Source organism: Labrus bergylta, chromosome 11 (genome assembly GCF_963930695.1).
Source record: "Labrus bergylta chromosome 11, fLabBer1.1, whole genome shotgun sequence".
Lineage (NCBI taxonomy): Eukaryota > Metazoa > Chordata > Actinopteri > Labriformes > Labridae > Labrus > Labrus bergylta.
The window spans coordinates 26,505,196-26,522,342 of NC_089205.1; the positions used below are offsets into that span (position 1 = coordinate 26,505,196).

General features: G+C 42.6%; 2 protein-coding genes across 3 annotated transcripts; one reads left to right on the top strand and one right to left on the bottom strand.

Moving 5' to 3' along the window:
* Positions 1 to 5,599: 5,599 nt before the first annotated feature.
* polr1g (RNA polymerase I subunit G) lies at positions 5,600 to 8,605 on the bottom strand. The gene is made up of 3 exons (XM_020643489.3): positions 8,266 to 8,605; positions 7,380 to 7,524; positions 5,600 to 6,767 (listed from the first exon to the last, which is right to left on the bottom strand). The coding sequence occupies exons 1-3, from the start codon at positions 8,348 to 8,350 to the stop codon at positions 5,966 to 5,968; spliced, it is 1,032 nt and encodes a 343-aa protein (XP_020499145.2). The 5' UTR covers positions 8,351 to 8,605; the 3' UTR covers positions 5,600 to 5,965.
* A 7-nt stretch (positions 8,606 to 8,612) lies between these two features.
* On the top strand, positions 8,613 to 13,687 carry irf2bp1 (interferon regulatory factor 2 binding protein 1). Of its 2 annotated transcripts, none has more exons than XM_020643488.3 (3): positions 8,613 to 9,926; positions 10,446 to 10,802; positions 11,142 to 13,687. In XM_020643488.3, the coding sequence occupies exons 1-2, from the start codon at positions 8,872 to 8,874 to the stop codon at positions 10,756 to 10,758; spliced, it is 1,368 nt and encodes a 455-aa protein (XP_020499144.2). In that variant the 5' UTR covers positions 8,613 to 8,871; the 3' UTR covers positions 10,759 to 10,802; positions 11,142 to 13,687. The 2 variants fall into 2 exon arrangements, with proteins under 2 accessions (XP_020499144.2, XP_020499143.2); XM_020643487.3 differs by having other exon boundaries at positions 8,614 to 9,926; positions 10,446 to 10,798.
* The last annotated feature ends 3,460 nt before the right edge of the window (positions 13,688 to 17,147 follow it).

The window sequence follows — 17,147 nt, forward strand, 5'->3', positions numbered from 1 at the left end:
GGAGACTATCTGGAGTGTTTCACAGCTCAGTTTATCACTCGTATTATGTGTTAAACCTTCAGAGAAATGAGTGTTTGAGGACAGAAATGAAACTGCTGAACCCGATGATAAAAGCAGCAAACCCGTTAAGACCCGAGGTTAATGTAAATTTCAAACACTTAACACTCATCTCAGCCTCCATTCATTATATTTTACAGGGAATGTTTTAGTCATTTTTTACATGACTTTGACACTCACTCCTGCAAACAGTAAGAAAATGTTTCAGTCTGTATCGCTGTCTCACTTTATATCTGATTAGATTCAATATTACTATTTAGTATAGAGTGTGAACAACTTCATTTAAAATATCTGCATTTCTTTACAATCAAGTTCATTCCCCTCAAAGTGTCAAAAAAATCATTTTCTAGTCGATTCATCATTAAGCTCTTCATCCTCTCACACTCATGTTTTATGCAGCAGCAGCAGTAACACAATGTATTTTTTTTTATCAAACTTTGGTGAAACAAAAGCACAACAGAAACAAACACTACACTAATAAATACGAGAGGGGTTGAATCTGTGAAGAATTTCTAACAACCTGCCGTCGTCTGCTTTTTTTTCTGTGACAGCGCAGGTTTACCATGAAGAGGAGAGGGCGGTCAATACCTGCAGAACTGGAGGTTAATTCCACCCACACACCTTAGAGGTCAAAGGTCAATATGATTGAACTCTGGTTGAGGTAAACATGACCACATGAGTGTAGAAAGAATTACCTCAAAATGAACTTTGAACCACATGTATGCATGTTCATTTGTCCTCATATCTGGAGGATGTTCTACCTTTACATGGAAACAGTTCATGATGTGACACAACAGCAGGGTGAGAACCGAGTCCTGTGGCAGCCACAGTGAGGTCTGCTGCCTCTTTTACCCGTTTGTTTACACATCCTCCACAGCTGCAGGTGTGACTTCATGTGAAGTGACACTGCAGAGGAGAGCTGGAGGGGAGAGACAGGTTTGGGAAAGAGCCACAGTGATTCATCTTACATAATCAGGCTGATATGTTTGGATGTCTCCCTCCCCCCTCTGCTGCTGCTGCACACGGTCCTACGGCTCGTCTCAGGTAAGTACAGTGGCTGACGAGAGTGAACTCACTGCTACTGTCCAACAGACATTTCTCTGGAGACACGGGTTGCAAATCCAAAAAATAAAAAACATACAAAAAGTCCACAACATGTTTAAAATGAAAATGTGCTGGAGAAATGCTGCAGAAAGCCCAAACAATGCTATAAAAGCAAACATGCTGCAAAGACATAAAAAGTCAAAAACACAATATCCCATAAAGAGCAGCCGAAAAATGATGCACATATACTGATAACAGAAGTGATGCAGGCCTGCAGGAGGAAATATACTGTGTAAAGTTGGACACCAGGAGGACCTAATGATCAAGCTTGACCCCTTAGAAATGATCCAGAATCAGAGGCTGGAGTTGTTTTCAGTGAAGGCCGGCCAACAGAAATACTAAGAGCCCTCTCTCTCCCTCTCATTCGATCCAAAATCAAGCTGCACTTCCGTTGTGATGAGTTGATTTACAATCTCTTCTGGGTTTGTGCCTTTATTTCATGCACATTATAAGAAGTCTGGTTTATTGAATCTACGTCTGAAAACAATTTTGTTTCTGAACCAGCAGCTTGGTTCTCATTACAGAGATATTTGGACTCTTAAGTTTTTCCCCCTTGTTGGCCAATCTTGATTAATCTGTTTACATAGATGACTTCATGAGCTGAACCTGTTCTCACCTGCAGGCTGCACACGGCTGCATTCTTCTGGGGAAGTGAGAGTAAAGTACCCTGCCTGAGGGCACTGCAGCACACGTTGAGGAAGCAGAGACCATTACTCTTAAGTTTCCCAGCAGGTGAGTGAATCTGATCCTACTGATCAGTGCTCACAAACTTCCTCCTCTTAAACAACCCAATTATTTTTCTATTCCTGGAAAAAGAAAAATGAAGTGTAGAAGGTGTAAAGGACTATCTGGTCAGAGCTTGCAGCATAGAGAGAGAGAGAGAGAGAGAGAGAGAGAGAGAGAGAAACAGGAAAAGGGCAGCGATGGAGAGCAGATACACTGAGAGACATTTAAATTCTCTGATGGCGTCCTCCATCTGTGATGCCGTGTGTTTATGATGAAATCTGGCTGATGGTGAACTTTCAATGTGACTGAAGTGAGATGATAATCAGAGGCATCATCTTGACCACATGCGCACACACACACACACACACACACACACACACACACACACACACACACACACACACACACACACACACACACACACACACACACACACACCACTGATGCAACCACAATGAAAGAGAAAAGAGGTGGAAATGTAATTCTGCTCTGGACCTGAGCGAGCGGCTCATTCTGTTTTCTACGGGAGTTAGAGGTGACGCTTCCTCTGCTGCATAACGGTTACCAAATATTCAACAGGAGGATATAGAGTTATTTATCCTCAGACATTTTGAAACAAGGTCCACCTACAATCCCGTTATTCATTTTGTAACATGAACAAAGAGAGCTTTGAAACACTACATCAAATTCTTCAAGGATCCATTCTGTGCTCTGATTGGCTGTCATGTCTATTGCTGAAAGGGACATTCATAATTTGGCTTGGTTATAATTGTGAGTTGAAGCTTTCTGAGTAATGTAGTTTGAATAGATAACTATAAAAAGAAGATGACAGTAAGCTATATTGAAAGTCTTCTTTGATTGAATATATTTTTAAATGAAAGCAGCATCATCACTGACTGGCTGAGTCACGTCAGGGGGTTTCACATTTTAGATGCACGATGATGCAGACCCAAAGTGAAATTACCCAGGGCAACAGAAATCAGTCACTGACAGCCAAAACCAGCTAATCCAGAGGCTTTATGAGTCCAATGACACCCAAAAAAAGAAAAAGAAAAGGCCTGTGGTCAGCTAAAAAAAACCTGGTAAAAAATTACCTGGTAAATTAAACATAAATCTAATTTCCAGATAGGGACACAGATAAAAAAGAGAATGACATGCACACAAAGCATGACGACAGTTGATAATATAAGTTGTTATTGTTGTTTCAGTAACAAATAAAGCCGTTTATACAGTGTGAGAGAGATTTGATTTGGATCAGGAGCTCATTGAGATTCATATAAGGAAACATATCCGGTCTGAAACAGACGCTGATGATAACAATGTGGGTGCAGGTTTGCAAGATGAAGTCAAATGTTCCAATTTCTTCATTTGTTTTAATTTTCCCCTTAAAGCGGTAACACGTCCTAAAGAGAGACCCTTCAGGTCGACCTCTTTGTTTGGCTGCAGGGTGAACATATTGAAGACAGGCAGAGTGATGTACACTCTCGCTTGTTACATCTCATCTTTTGGGATTCTCTGGATTAAAAAGATGAATGTTGTGACTGACTCACACAATGTGGGATCAATCAAAAGTGTACAATAAAATTCTGTTAGGTTAGATGAAAGGAGACGTCTGACTGCTTTAACATTAAAAATGAGATAACGTTTGGAAGAAAGCAAAAGAAATAGTTTAGAAATTACAGAAAAATAAGGTGATTTGTTTTTGTTGAAAGGTAGCATGTGAAGGACACTGAGAGTCAAAATCTTTTTCACATTTCACTGACTTTAAGCTCAGCCAGTTGCACACACACACACACACACACACACTCTCAGTATGCACCCGAGCACTGAAACTACTGAAGCCTGCAGACTGTGCAGCGCAGACGCTCACACACACATTCGACATACCTGTGAGGATACACAGAAAAATCTGGCATCAGATGTGACTCACAGGGAAACGCTTGATCCAACATCTGACATCTGTGGCTCCCTGCTCTAATGGCTGCCTGCCGCAGCAGAAAACTACACGTCATGATGGAAAGCCAGGTCTGTGTCAGTGACTATGAAACTATTTTAACCATCTCTTTGGTAAGTTTCGACTATAACATGGTTTTGCTTTACTTCAAGTTTGGTTGACCCTTTCCGTAAGAATGAAGCTTGGAAAGAAGTGGATGTGAGGCTGGATCAATAAAGCCTTGCAGCATGGGCAGAGGGTTACTACAGATGGCGAGTGTGTGATAGCGCCAGAGGTGCCTGAGCTCATTAAGAGGCAGGACCATACCTCGGTGCAGAGCAGGGAGAGGGGAGCAGAGGAGGGAGGGAGGAGGGGGAGGAGGATGCGGAGCCTGGACTGAAATGTTTCACCTGAGTGTCACAGAAAGCTGAATCGTTGCTGCAGGAAAAAAAAAAAAAAAAAGAGAAAATTATAAATCCTTTCTTTGTGTGTGTCTGGACAGCAGCAGCAGATCTGTGTTACATTAGTGGAGATGAATGGCAGAACGTAAATAAGAAGCTCGGAGGTTGTTTTAGAGGCTGCAGGTTCACGCAGGAGACAGGCTGGAGTGTGGCGCCATCTCCCTGTCAGAGCCGCTCATTTCATCTCTCTCTTTAATGGAAAGGAACTTCTGTTGGCCATGCCTTCGCAGAGATTTACATTCTTGGTAACTACCAATGTGCTTTTTAAGAAGCCAATGTTTTGTGCAGCCATGCAGTTCTGTTCAAATATGACTTCTGGCATTTCAGCAGACTGGAGCCATAAACAGCTTCCTGCATAGTTTGAGTCCTGAACAGAGAGGATGATCGTTATAATACTGAATGACACGTTCAGTTCAAACAGATTGAGACCAGATTTATTTCTGCAGCAATGATGACGGCCATAAGGATCGTTGACTAATCCATCCCATGTTAAGATGCATTGGTAGCTGCTATGAGGTTTGATGCATTAGATCAGGGGTTCCCAAACTTTTCAGCCCCTGACCCCCAAAAATAAGGTGCAAGAGACTGGGGACCCACTCTGTCCATGGAGGTGGTTAAAACATTTACCGTTGTGCACGATCCAAACACTGGAATAAGAACGACACAAAAGAACAGCCTGAACACTGTAATATTATTTTCATGATGGTAGCAGAATTAATCTCTTGATCTTTTTTTTTTCATGTTTTGACAATGATGGGTCAAATATTACATTTTTAGTGATTTTTAATTTTGATGTGTTTGGAAGAATTCTCATGACCCCCTTCTCAGTGTCTTGCGACCCCCCAGTGGGTCCCGACCCCAACTTTGGGAACCACTGCATTAGAGAATAGCTTGCTGAACACAATGCTCACATTGAAGTGTTTTTGTATATTTAAGGTTCTTCCAGAGAACAGACCCTTGAGTTAAATAAATATTAACTTTTCCCTTTCCGATATAAAAAAAAAAAGCGTGACATTTGTAAATTGTTCTTTTTGCTGCTCAGTTTCAAACCTCCGGCCGGAGTCACGGCATGGGTTCAAGTCTCATTCCTTTGGGATGAAATCTCGGCTCTAATAAGGCATGAGAGGAAAATGTTAGGCAGTGCTGGAACTGGGGATGAATTGCAGGACAAAAACAGGAATATGTTTTTTAATTACATCTGATCACTTCTGGAGTTTATTTCATGACATGTGGTTTGCCGCGCACAATCATTTCTCCAACACATGACTCAGATCTTTGATTAAAAAAAAAAAAAAAAAAAAGACAACTTCACGATGACTCATTCTTCTCTCTTTATGGTTGTCTGATCATGTTGACATGTGGCAGCCTGAAGTGTAAACATACACAAATACAGCAACACAATGTTTGAGTATAATCAGTATTCACTTCATAGATACTGTGCAGAAACTGTAGACAACACCATGTGCTCATTGGAGCCTGCCGCTGCACACTTACCAACGTTAGCCTTTAGCACACTGGGATGATTTCTCTTCGTGTCTAATTAATTTGATTTTGAATGCGTTTGTTTTTCTGAATGCAATGTCCTCACATTGTGCAATCCATTAATTAGTCTGGACTTTATTAGAAGAGTCTGGGTTGAGAAGGTCAAAGCTAACACTAAACTAAACACTGAAGTGACGACAGACTAGTCATCATCCGTTCTGCTTTTCTTCTTCTTTTTCTTCTTCTTTCCCGACTCCTCCGCTACATCTCCGTACAAAGTGTCTATCGGTTCACTCTTCACTGCTTCCAGCTTCACCGTCACACTGGGCTCCACGCCCTCCTCCACTTCCTCTCGCTCCCTGTCCTTCTTCTTCTTCTTCTTCTTCCTTTTCTCACCCACCACTTCACCATCCTCCACAGGGACATCCATCATCACCTCAGTTTCCGCCATCGGCTCCTCCTTCACCTTTAAGTACTCCTCTACCCGCTCTGTCTTTATTCCCTTTTCTGTCTTATCTTTCTTTTTCTTCTTCTTCTTCCTCCTCCCTTCATCCTCGCCATGTTCTTCGTGCCATGTTTCCTCTGTCAGCCGTTTGACCACTAAAGGGCGGAGAGTTGTGGACGAGGGCCCGAAGGCCGCTCCGTCCGCCTCGCTCTCTGCCACGCAGGTTAGCGTGGGGGTCTTGCTGCCGAAGGGGTGGAACCTCTGTTTGAGCCCGGGCGGGATGGAGGGTGCAGGAGTGGCGGGGATGACCTGAGGGGACTGGTTTGCGCTGCTGTCTCCGTAGCTCTCACACACATTCATCAGGCCGGAGAAGGCGGGGCCAAAAACGACACTGTCCGACGCCTGCTTGTCGCCGGTGAGCAGGCAGAGCTCGGAGGCTCCGTGTGACGACGACAGGACGCTGTAGATCTGCTGGCTGCTCCCAGTCTGAGCTCCACCTGCAGGTACAGGAACCTTCAGGGTCTGGAGACCTGAGAGAGGCACCTTGATGCCACTGAAACTGGAAGAAAAGATGAGAGACAATGTTAGGCGTCATTCCAACAAAGGATCCTGGGAATTATTTTACCTGGATTCACAAGTTTACACTAAACATTGTCCTTTTCTGAGACTGTCACTGAAAAATGAGAGCTTCCACATGAAGCTGTCAAGCTCCATCTGATGGTCTCAACAGGCTGTCAGATACTTTATGTTAAGACTGTTCAAAGTGAAACTGCATAACTGCAATAAGATAACATCACACATGTTCTCACTTACTCTTAAAAAAATGAATCATGTTACTAAAAACATTCAGAACGTTTACTCGGTTTTAGCACTGAACACCCTCTCTTTGTACAAATGTTAATAGGATAGGATAAAACTTTATTGATCCCCAGACGGGAAATTCGGCCGTTGCAGCAGCACAGACAAGAAACCTCAAAATACACATTAAACAGAATAGATAAGATAAATAAAAATAAAAACAGGGGGTATATACAAGTACAAAATGAATGATGAAGTTAACTATGCAGGGAGTTGAGAATTATTTTGTAATACAAATACACATTAATATGTGATTTCTTTTTGTAAGAGTAACACTGCTTGAATAAGACAAACCGAGAAAGAGTCTACCAACCTTTCTGGATTAAAGTTAGCAGGAGCTTTTATGAGCCACAGCTCATTCTTGTTGTTCTTCAGACTCTCGGTGAGCATGCTGCTGCAGGGCTTATGGCAGAAAGACACAAAGTCAGCAGGACACTGGTACCTGGTCGTCCTCTTATCTGTGGATAGAAACAATAAGACTTCATCATTCGTCAATGAAATCACAAAGAGCATTACAAAAAGAGACCAAACACAGGAAATAAGGTCTGTGCTCACTTTTTGTAGCATAGACTTTGAGTGTCAACAAGCTTACGTTTGCAATCTGAATCACTCCATGCCGATCAGAGAAGACGTTTTAATGAACTGTGAGACTTTCACATTTTCTGTCCTTTGCTTGATGTTTAAAGACACACCGCAAACACTTGCAAAAGTATGCAGAGCATTATTTTGAGTCTTAAATAGACTTGTTAAACTTACACTTTAGGACTCGTATACAGAATAGAATAGAATAGAATAGAATAGAATAGAATTACTTTATTGATCCCAAACTGGGAAATTGTGGCGTTACAGCAGCAGGTTGTCCAAAAACACAATATGAGCAAATTTAACACAATATAATATTAAATACAAAGTAAATAAGCACAAAACATTTCAAAACTAAGAATGTGAATATATACAACCAAGATTTAATTAAGCATTACTAGTCTTAATTAAGAAAAGATTAAATACAACATACTTTGCTGTAGATAAATGTAAATTGTAAATGGACAGTATTGACATAACGACGTGATGACTTCACAACTTTGACTTGTTTTTAAATAGTCAAACAATAAAAATACAATGCAATCCTGCACTGTATGTCCATTACATTAGCAACCAAACAACACGTAGCACTGTTCAACAAATCAGCATGATCTTACCTTGTACGTGTCGCTTCGCAGGTGACTTTGTTGCAGAAGTGTCCGCTTCATCTTCGCTTGATGAAGGTGACACGTGTCGCGGCATTTTTGATTTGAAAACAACCACAACCGTTAAAATGAAACGTTTTCTACCTCAAACACATGGCTACGGAGCACCCACATGTGTTGACACCGTTTGCACTACGACCTTCGCTTACTTCACTTCCGTGTCACTTTTCGTTTGTAGTTCCAAAATCCGGCACGGGCTGGTTAGCTTCGATTTAATCGAACCAGTTCAGAAAACTCCAACTCCCACAATGCACCGCGAGAGATTACGTAACCTTCCAAGCGTCTGTCGGGGAAGCAGTTGACAACAGCCGCCAAGAGCAGGCCGAAGTGGGCAAACACAACAAATATAGGAAGAAAAGAGCGAAATTGCTGCAGAGTTTGAATTTATTTAATAAACTAAGAATGTTTAACTTTATTCTGAAGCAGTTTGAAGTCCGTTGAACCGGAAATTAGTTCGCGAAGAGAGGGCGTGCACCTGTCGAAAGATAAATAGGTTAACCCTGCTAACGTCTAGCTAGCACGTTAGCTTGTGTTTTTTTTTTTTTTTTTTTGCAAAACATGTCGTCCCCGTCCTCCTCCTCCAGGCGCCAGTGGTGCTACCTGTGCGACCTGCCGAAGATGCCGTGGACGGTGGTGTGGGACTTCAGCGAGGTGGTCTGCCGTGGCTGCGTGAACTACGAGGGAGCTAACCAGATCGAGTTCCTGATCGCGAGTGCCCGACAGCTGAAGCGGACACATGGGCTGCAGGATGGAAACGTCAGGTCACCTGGTCCTTCGCCGAATAAACACGGCACATCTGGCAGAGGGGAAGCAGCGGCGGCGGCGGCAGCAGCAGCGGACGGAGGGAGGCCACACTCGGAGCGTTTCGAAAGGGGGGTGAGAGGAGAAAGCACCGGGTCGGCTATACGTGTGCCCCCCAACGGGCTGCACCGTGACGGACAGCCGCCTCCTGAAGTGAACCGCCAGAGTCCCAGCGGCAGCAGGAGACCCATGCTGGGCGCTGCCATCCCTCCCAGTTTAGTGACTCAAACCATCGCAGGGATCCCCCACGGTCTTCTCACAGGCATGCCTGCGGGTCTGACCGCCCGGACAGCCCCCATGAGTAACCCTATGATCTTTCCTGCCCCTGTGCTGGCCGAGATGAGTCGTAGACAGCTGGGCATAGGGATGGGGATAGCCCCCTTTATCACGCCGGAGCTGGAGCGAGAGCTCAGTTCGTCCCAGAACCAGCCCAAGATAATGTCACAAGTCCACACTGCTGTGACAGGAAGCAGCAGCAGCAGCAGCAGCAACAGCAAGAGTTCAGGTCTGCCTTCTTCTTCGTCCTCGTCCATGGCTGGAGGTGTAAGCCAGACCAGCCCAAAGCCTGCCTCATCTCCAGCCAGGCAACCCCGCCCCCTCACAGCGAGGTCTGGAGGGGAGCCCCTAGGATCAAGCTCCTCTGCAGAGGCAGCGACCACTGCTGCAGCATTACCCCACAGTGGGGCCTCTGAACTGGGGTCTGCATCAGCCAACAATACCCATTCGACCGGAAACACTCTTTCCTGCACCTTGTGTCACGAGAGGCTGGAGGACACACACTTTGTTCAGTGTCCATCAGTGCCAGGACACAGGTTTGTGTTTATTCTATATTTGATTTGGTTTTTTTTAAAGATTATTTTTGGGGCTTTTTTTTGCCTTTAATGGAGAGATAGGACAGTGGATAGATTCTGAAATCAGAGAGAGAGAGAGAGAGAGAGAGAGAGAGAGAGGGGAATGACATGCAGGAAAGGAGCCACAGGCTGGATTCGAACCCGGGCTGCCCGCTTGGAAGACTATAGCCTCCATACATGGGGCGCGTGCACTAACCACTGCGCCACTGGTGCCCCTATTTGATTTTTGGAATGGAATAACGCAGCCTGGAACAAATTGTGGTTTAGGTCGAAAGGTCTTCTAGCACTTTATTGTAAGACCGTCAAAAATGCAAAGATGTTGATGATGTTTAATAAATAAAAAGGTATTAGGGCTTTGAGTTTAAAAGAGTCGCTAATTAAAGGAAGCCTTTTCATCTCTGGAAATAAATAATAGCTTATAATAGATGCATCTAACTAATAGTTGTAGTAAGCTTTTCTCTCTTACTTTCCCATGTTTAGGTTCTGTTTCCCCTGCACCCGAGTGTACATCCAGAGCCGGCGGGGTGACGGTGAGGTGTACTGCCCCAGCGGAGAGCGCTGTCCGTTGGATAACTCCCCCAACAGTCCTCCTTGGGCCTTCATGCAGGGCGAGGTCTCCACCATACTGGGCACAGGCGGGGCAGGAGCGGCACCGGCTGCTGCCTCTGGAGCCGGGAACGCGCCGGGACCTGGTCCTGGAGCTGCAGGAGCGTCTTCATCCGGGGCTGGGAATGGATCTGCTGGCGGAGGTGGAAGTGGAGATGTCACTGTCAAGAAAGAGAGAGAGACGTGATGATGATCGTCATGGCAACCAGAACCCAACACAGCAACAGGCAGGTCGACATTATGAAGTTCTGGCTTTTAGATAAATCTGTTTTTACCTCCATCATTACGTAATGAATCAACCTTTGTTCATTTCAATAGAGTAGGCATTTCTATTCTTCAAGATCAGCAGAGCAAATGTGAAGAAACAGAAAGTTAAGTACAAGGTCAATGGATTAATTTAGAGAGGGATGGGGAGGGGAGACGAGGAGATAGCTTTAAAATGAATGAAACTATTCACTAATATGACTGAGGATAGTACAACAGTTGTAACTGTAAATCTTCTGCTCTGTTTTCTAGATCTATGTGACATAGATTTGATGTTTTATGTAGCGTTTGTTTTCTCTGATGCAGAGTCGTGTCACACATCAGGAGGAGGAGACCTCTGCACCCGGCTGCTGAGAGATCCAGAAGAGAAGCTACAACGTGCTGCACAGCTCAGAAAAAGCTCCATCACACAGGTCTTTATACTCACACCGCCAGATTTTTAATCACATAGTCCGACCTCACCACATACCAGACTGATGGTCTATTGGTTTCATGACTCTGCAAAACTTTTTTTTTTATTTGTAATGAGAATGTGACGACTATATTCAGTAATCAAAATACATTTCCTCTTGTGCTGCTGCAGCAACGAGCAGCAATCTATCAAATATTAACCACAAATTAACGGCTGAACTGTGACTACTTTCCTTTGTAGAGTTAACCCTCGCTTCACGAGTTTAACGTCTGATCAGAGCCAAAAATATTTTTTTTAAACTTGGCAGCTGGAGATCAAAGAGTTTCACACATTTACATGACTACTCCCCCTATCAGAACTATTTAAAAGATGCTGTACTTACACTAATCCAATATTCACACAGCAACTTGAATATGCACCTTAAGAAACCACTAGTGCCACTCAAATCTCTCCATGTGGCTACCAGTGTGTTCACATGTAATAGACTTTGTTTTCTAAGGAAAGCTAGCATAGCTGCTAACGGTAGCTCATTAGCAGACCTGACTCTTCTAAACAGTCAGAGAGTAGCCACAGTCCAGTGTTGATTGTCAATATGGTGTTCGCGTAAGAAAGCACAATAAAAACAGTAGCCACGGTTGTTTTGTATCTTTTCCCTGTTGATGAGTGAAACGCTGGCTGGCAGCACATCAGACGAGGTCAGACATCAGACTGTTCAACATTCAATCCCGGCGGCTCCAAGGAGGAACAAGTTGGTACTTAACCATCGACTGAATCTCATTTCCCCCTTCCTGTGCTCGGTCTAAATTAAGTCTCTGTGCTTCTACAAATCCAGTTTATATTTACAACTGACATGGAAGTGAAAGTTCTGATGAAAGAGTGTACCTTTAACGTCATGATCTCTGCTTTGTTCCTGACTGAAATCTGTGTCCGAGATTTAACTCTGTGACGGATCGTTCAAACTTGACATGAACAGAAAAACCAACAAGAGATGTTGACAGAATGCCAGGAGAGACTTTTCTCTGTACGTCCGTGTATTTGTTTTTTTTGGTGGTCAACTTCAGATAAAGCCGGCTTTGACTCAGAGAAGAGAAAACAAACATCCAGTGAATCTGTGGACAAGCCGTGGACACGCTCTGTGTTTAAACGTTGCTTTCATACAAGATCCAGCCCAGCCTCCGCTTTACCATGAATGTATATGAAAAGATATCTGATAGGCCTAGGATGATATTTTATACTAGAATGTTCAATGTTATATACTCTATAGATCTATTATAGTATGTATGTGCAATCCTTGGTCATAGTATATATGCAACTATTTGGAATAAGTCATTCAAAGCGTGTGTGTATCATTTCTTTAACCCTTTGTTTTCCAAAGGGAGAATCCACCTTCAGGCAGTAAATGTTCCTCTTTCACCCTGAAAGGTTTGTTGATTCGGTTTCCCCAAACACGAGACACTTTAATGGAGCCTTATCGAGTGGAGCACGTTCTAGTCTGAAATCTTATGTGTAGCAGTAAAAATCAACAAACGCTGTCACAGTCTGAAGGTTACTCTCCATGTTCTATCACCTTTAGTGGATTTAACCTGCAGAGAGGCTCGGACATTTAACAAGTGCATGAAGAATGAACGGCAGAAAAGGAGACTATGAACATGTTAGAGTATGCTCGCTCTCTTTACACACATGTAACGGTTATAAAGATGAGGTCATCATTTTAAAAACATAAAACTGTGAAGTTAGGAGACGTCCCTGTGGAGGACTCATCCATATTTACAGACTGGATTTAAAACAGTGTTGGACAAAGAGTCCAACACTTTGATCAATGCATTCAGGAATACGTCTTGAGGTGGATTCTCCCTTTACGTACTTTGTACTCATCAGTACAGACGCACACACAAACCAAAGGTAACTTAATGCCCAACTGATGTTTGTGGATGTTGATGTTTTATTAAAAAAAAAATATAAAGCTATATTTCTTGGCCAGATGGAAACTGGTTTTCTTCATCAAACAGTTCCAGGTAACAGGACCATGTGGTCTACTGTACTTCTGGGATCATCCCACAGATCAGGTCTGTTCTAAACGTGGAATTTGAGTTGACTATATGCACTGATACATCATGCAATCCCTTGCTAAAGTGCCTTTTTCAAATGTTTACCGCCTGCTTGTGTGTCTGGGAACCTCAGGGGAAGTCGGAGTGCAATGACTTTTTTTTTTTATTGTTGAGTCAATGATTAACCTGTTTCCCTTCAGTCGCCATCAGACGGCTTGGCTTTATTCTGAAGCTTTTTGTAAAGTCCACTCATTGTTTGATACGCTCTCTCCCTGCATCCCAGCGCTCTCTCTCTCTTCTTTCATTCATGTGTCCAGTTTTTAGATTTGTCAGTTTTATTGCAGCTTCGTGTACAAAAATAGAAAGCAGGAATAAAAGGGGATGGAAACGTGTCATTGGTTGTCTCCTTCTTGACTTTACCCACAGAGATTCAAACATGTGAAATATCTTCTTTTATGCTCCTCTGGATGAAAACAATGAAGATCCATGAATGCCACAGCTCTCTGAGTTGAGGTGCTAAGTGGAGGATTTCACTATCTTCACTAGGATCTGTAATCGAGCTAACGTAATGGACAACAGGTTGATGAGCTCTCATCCTGCTGAGTCCAACATCTACGCCGGATCGATCTGTTTTATTTCATTTTTTAAAAGGTAACGCAAAATCGTACAATAGATGGATATTTACAGAACTAATTGAGACATTTGATTCAGTTTATTTGAAATGTAAATTTAAAGGATGTGTGTTAAAAGGCCAAGAGTTGAATGTGTGTTTTTTTTCTTTCTACCAATATGATTTCCCTGGAGATATAAAGAGGACATTTGAACATTTACACATCAAGTGTGAAGCTATGAGGAGATTATTATGTTAGAACAGAATTACTTTATTGATCCCAAACTGGGAAATTGTGGTGTTACAGCAGGAGGTTGTCCAAACACACAATATTAAAAAAAAACACAATATTAGCAAATTTAAACACAATATATTATTAAATACAAAGTAAATAAGCACTAAAAATATCAAAACTAAGAATGTGAATATATACAACCAGGATTTAACTAAGCATTACTAGTCTTAAATATGAAAGATTAAATGTAAATGTAAACAGAGTTGTAAATGGACAGTATTGACATGGGGAGATGTCCAGAGCTGTGCAACCAGTGATACATAAGTTAAAGTGCATGAGTGTAAACATATTATCAGCAGAAACTATTCAATATAACGGTGAGTAGACAGACAAATGAAGTGAACTTGAGTGCAGGGATAATTTGTAAATTTGTAAATTTAACATGTTACTTTATTAATGTGTTAATAAAGTGATTTAATAAAAAAAATAAAGAAGCAAATAACTAAGTAGATGCTGGATCCAGAAACTAAAAGTTGTAGAGAGGCACAGAAAAAGATGTGCACAGGGTTTATTAACGAGAGTCTTTGGAGCCAATATATGTATATATAATAAATATAATAAACAGAGTAAGGTCTCCTTCTAGACCCATGAGTGCTCAAACAGATTATTAAACCTTTAATTTAGGACAGATAGTGATGGATCAATAAAACTGTAAAGTGTGATTGTCCTTTTGAAAACACTGAATGGTGAAAGGCATCACACACATTAATGTGTTCATGTTCACCAGTAAATGGATCAATAAAGTTCTCTTAAAGCAGACCAGCTTTCCTTCACATCTGTAAATGATCTTAATGATCCTGCAGTTTAAAAGTGTTCAGAAATCTCTTGTGTCAATAAACATTTCAAAAGAAGTGAAACTCGATCCAGGAACGTGTTCTGAAAGAGTTGGATTTGAACTCTACTTCTGTTACAGTCCGCGTCCAGGTTTACCTGGAAAAGCTGCCCCCCTCTGCAGGAGCTATTTTAGTTACTATTTAGTTTCCTTTAGTGGCCGCAGGGTGGCGCTCTCACTCTGCTGACCTCAATATGAGAGAATATATCGCTGCTGAGAAAAGAGGACGTGTGTGTTCTCTTTGATCAGATTCAGGTTAACATCACGGCCTCTGAAGTTCTCATGAACACACTCAGAGGTCACTGGGTGTCAGTCACGTTTTTACATGACGTATTGAATGAGTTCCTCTGAAATGAAAAGCGCGTGAACCTCACACGAGCCCGGCTTAAAGAAGGTGAATGCACCTCGGATCAAGAGCCAGGTAAAGTGATGAAATGTTAATATCACGAAGAAGAAGAATTGTGAGAAAGGGGGTTAAGGGGGTACAGTTAGATTCCCCCCTCCTCCCCTCCCCCCCCCCCCCCCCCCCCTCCGGGCTGCTGGCAGGCCGATGTGTCGTTTCCTCCATTAGTGTCAGCTCATTACAGCTATTGTTAAAGCAATTATAGAGGTGTTAATGGACGATGGAGGCCCATTGGCATGAGAAACGGCCTGCAGAGAGAGGATGTGGCTAAATGTGAGTTGGGGAAGAAATGGGACGTCAGAGGACAATTACATGTTTCAGGATGAGTATTATGAAGCCTGAGACTGACAGTGAAGAGTTCATCCCTCACCAAGTGAACCCAACAAACCTACAATTCACTTAGCAGACCTCCATCCAAACAAAGCCTCCATCTGTGTAGAATTCTAAAAAAAATAACAGGCAATCAAACTTCAACAAAAAACATTAATTTACTGCGTTTATTCTGTAGAAACTTAAAAATTAGAGAATGATGAGAACAACTATTATCCATCATTCACAGTTTCTCGATTTAGCAGAGCTTCTACTGTTTCCAGAGGAGAAAGGTTAAACTGTGCTTTACAGACAGAAAGTCAGGTTTCCCATGGCACTTGAATGCAGCAAAATTACAACTATATATAAAATAAACGAAAACTATCCCACATGAATCCAAACCTCGAATCAGTAACTGATTTTCCATTTTCCATTCCATTTCTAGGTGTGACACTTTCTTCTTGGTTCTTGTCAATTCTCTAATGAAGGGTTACGGTTAGGGTTAGTTAAGTTGGAGGTTAGTTAAACTGTATTGGACGAGATGCAGTCCTGCGTATCCTCATGCTTACTTGGATAAACATAGCGCCGTTTCATCTTTCTCCACAGGTTTCAAAATCATCCACACACCCACAAAAACTCGCTCCTGTGAAAACTGACAAGAGTCTGAGCACACTTCATATTTGGTGGATTTGTTCTTTTGATCAAAAGTTCGAGGTTGGAGTTTTGCATCCTTTCTGATCTCACACTGTATGAGCAGCATGCAGATAAAAGAAGCTCATCTCTTTCAGGCTTAATTACATCATTACACACACTGAGGTGTGAGATCATCCCGCGTGCTAATCGACCTGACAGCTTTTTTTTCCAAACAGCCCATCATGTCTTCACAGGGGAGACAGTCTGCGGAGAGCAAGGCTGCCTATGAACTGTAGCTTCAATATGTGGACAGGAAATAAGTTATTAAAGATCATTTGGTGCTAAATGTTCATAACCCGACCAGCAGCTGGTCATTAAAGGACATTAATCACTGATATAAAGAAGATGAAGTCGTTTCAATCAAGGTAACTCAGAGGTCAGACATCTGTCCAGCATGTCATTATTTTCAGAATCTGTCATGTTTCCTTTAAAAAAAAAAACACACATTCTGGAGGTTTTCAAGATGACCCGGATCTGTCTGACATCACATGTCTGTTGTGTCTGCGCGCTCATCTTCTTCCTGTTATTTCTGATTCCTGGGATCTTTTCTCACAGTCTAATCCCGTCGACCTCCCGCCTGCGCATCAATTACATGTCCATTGAGAGGCCATTAGCAGAGGCATTGACATTCACAGGCCTCCGTCTGCACCCATGGGCAGATGTGTATTCCTCAACACAGCAGTCCGGCCCCTATGCATTACACCAGGCTT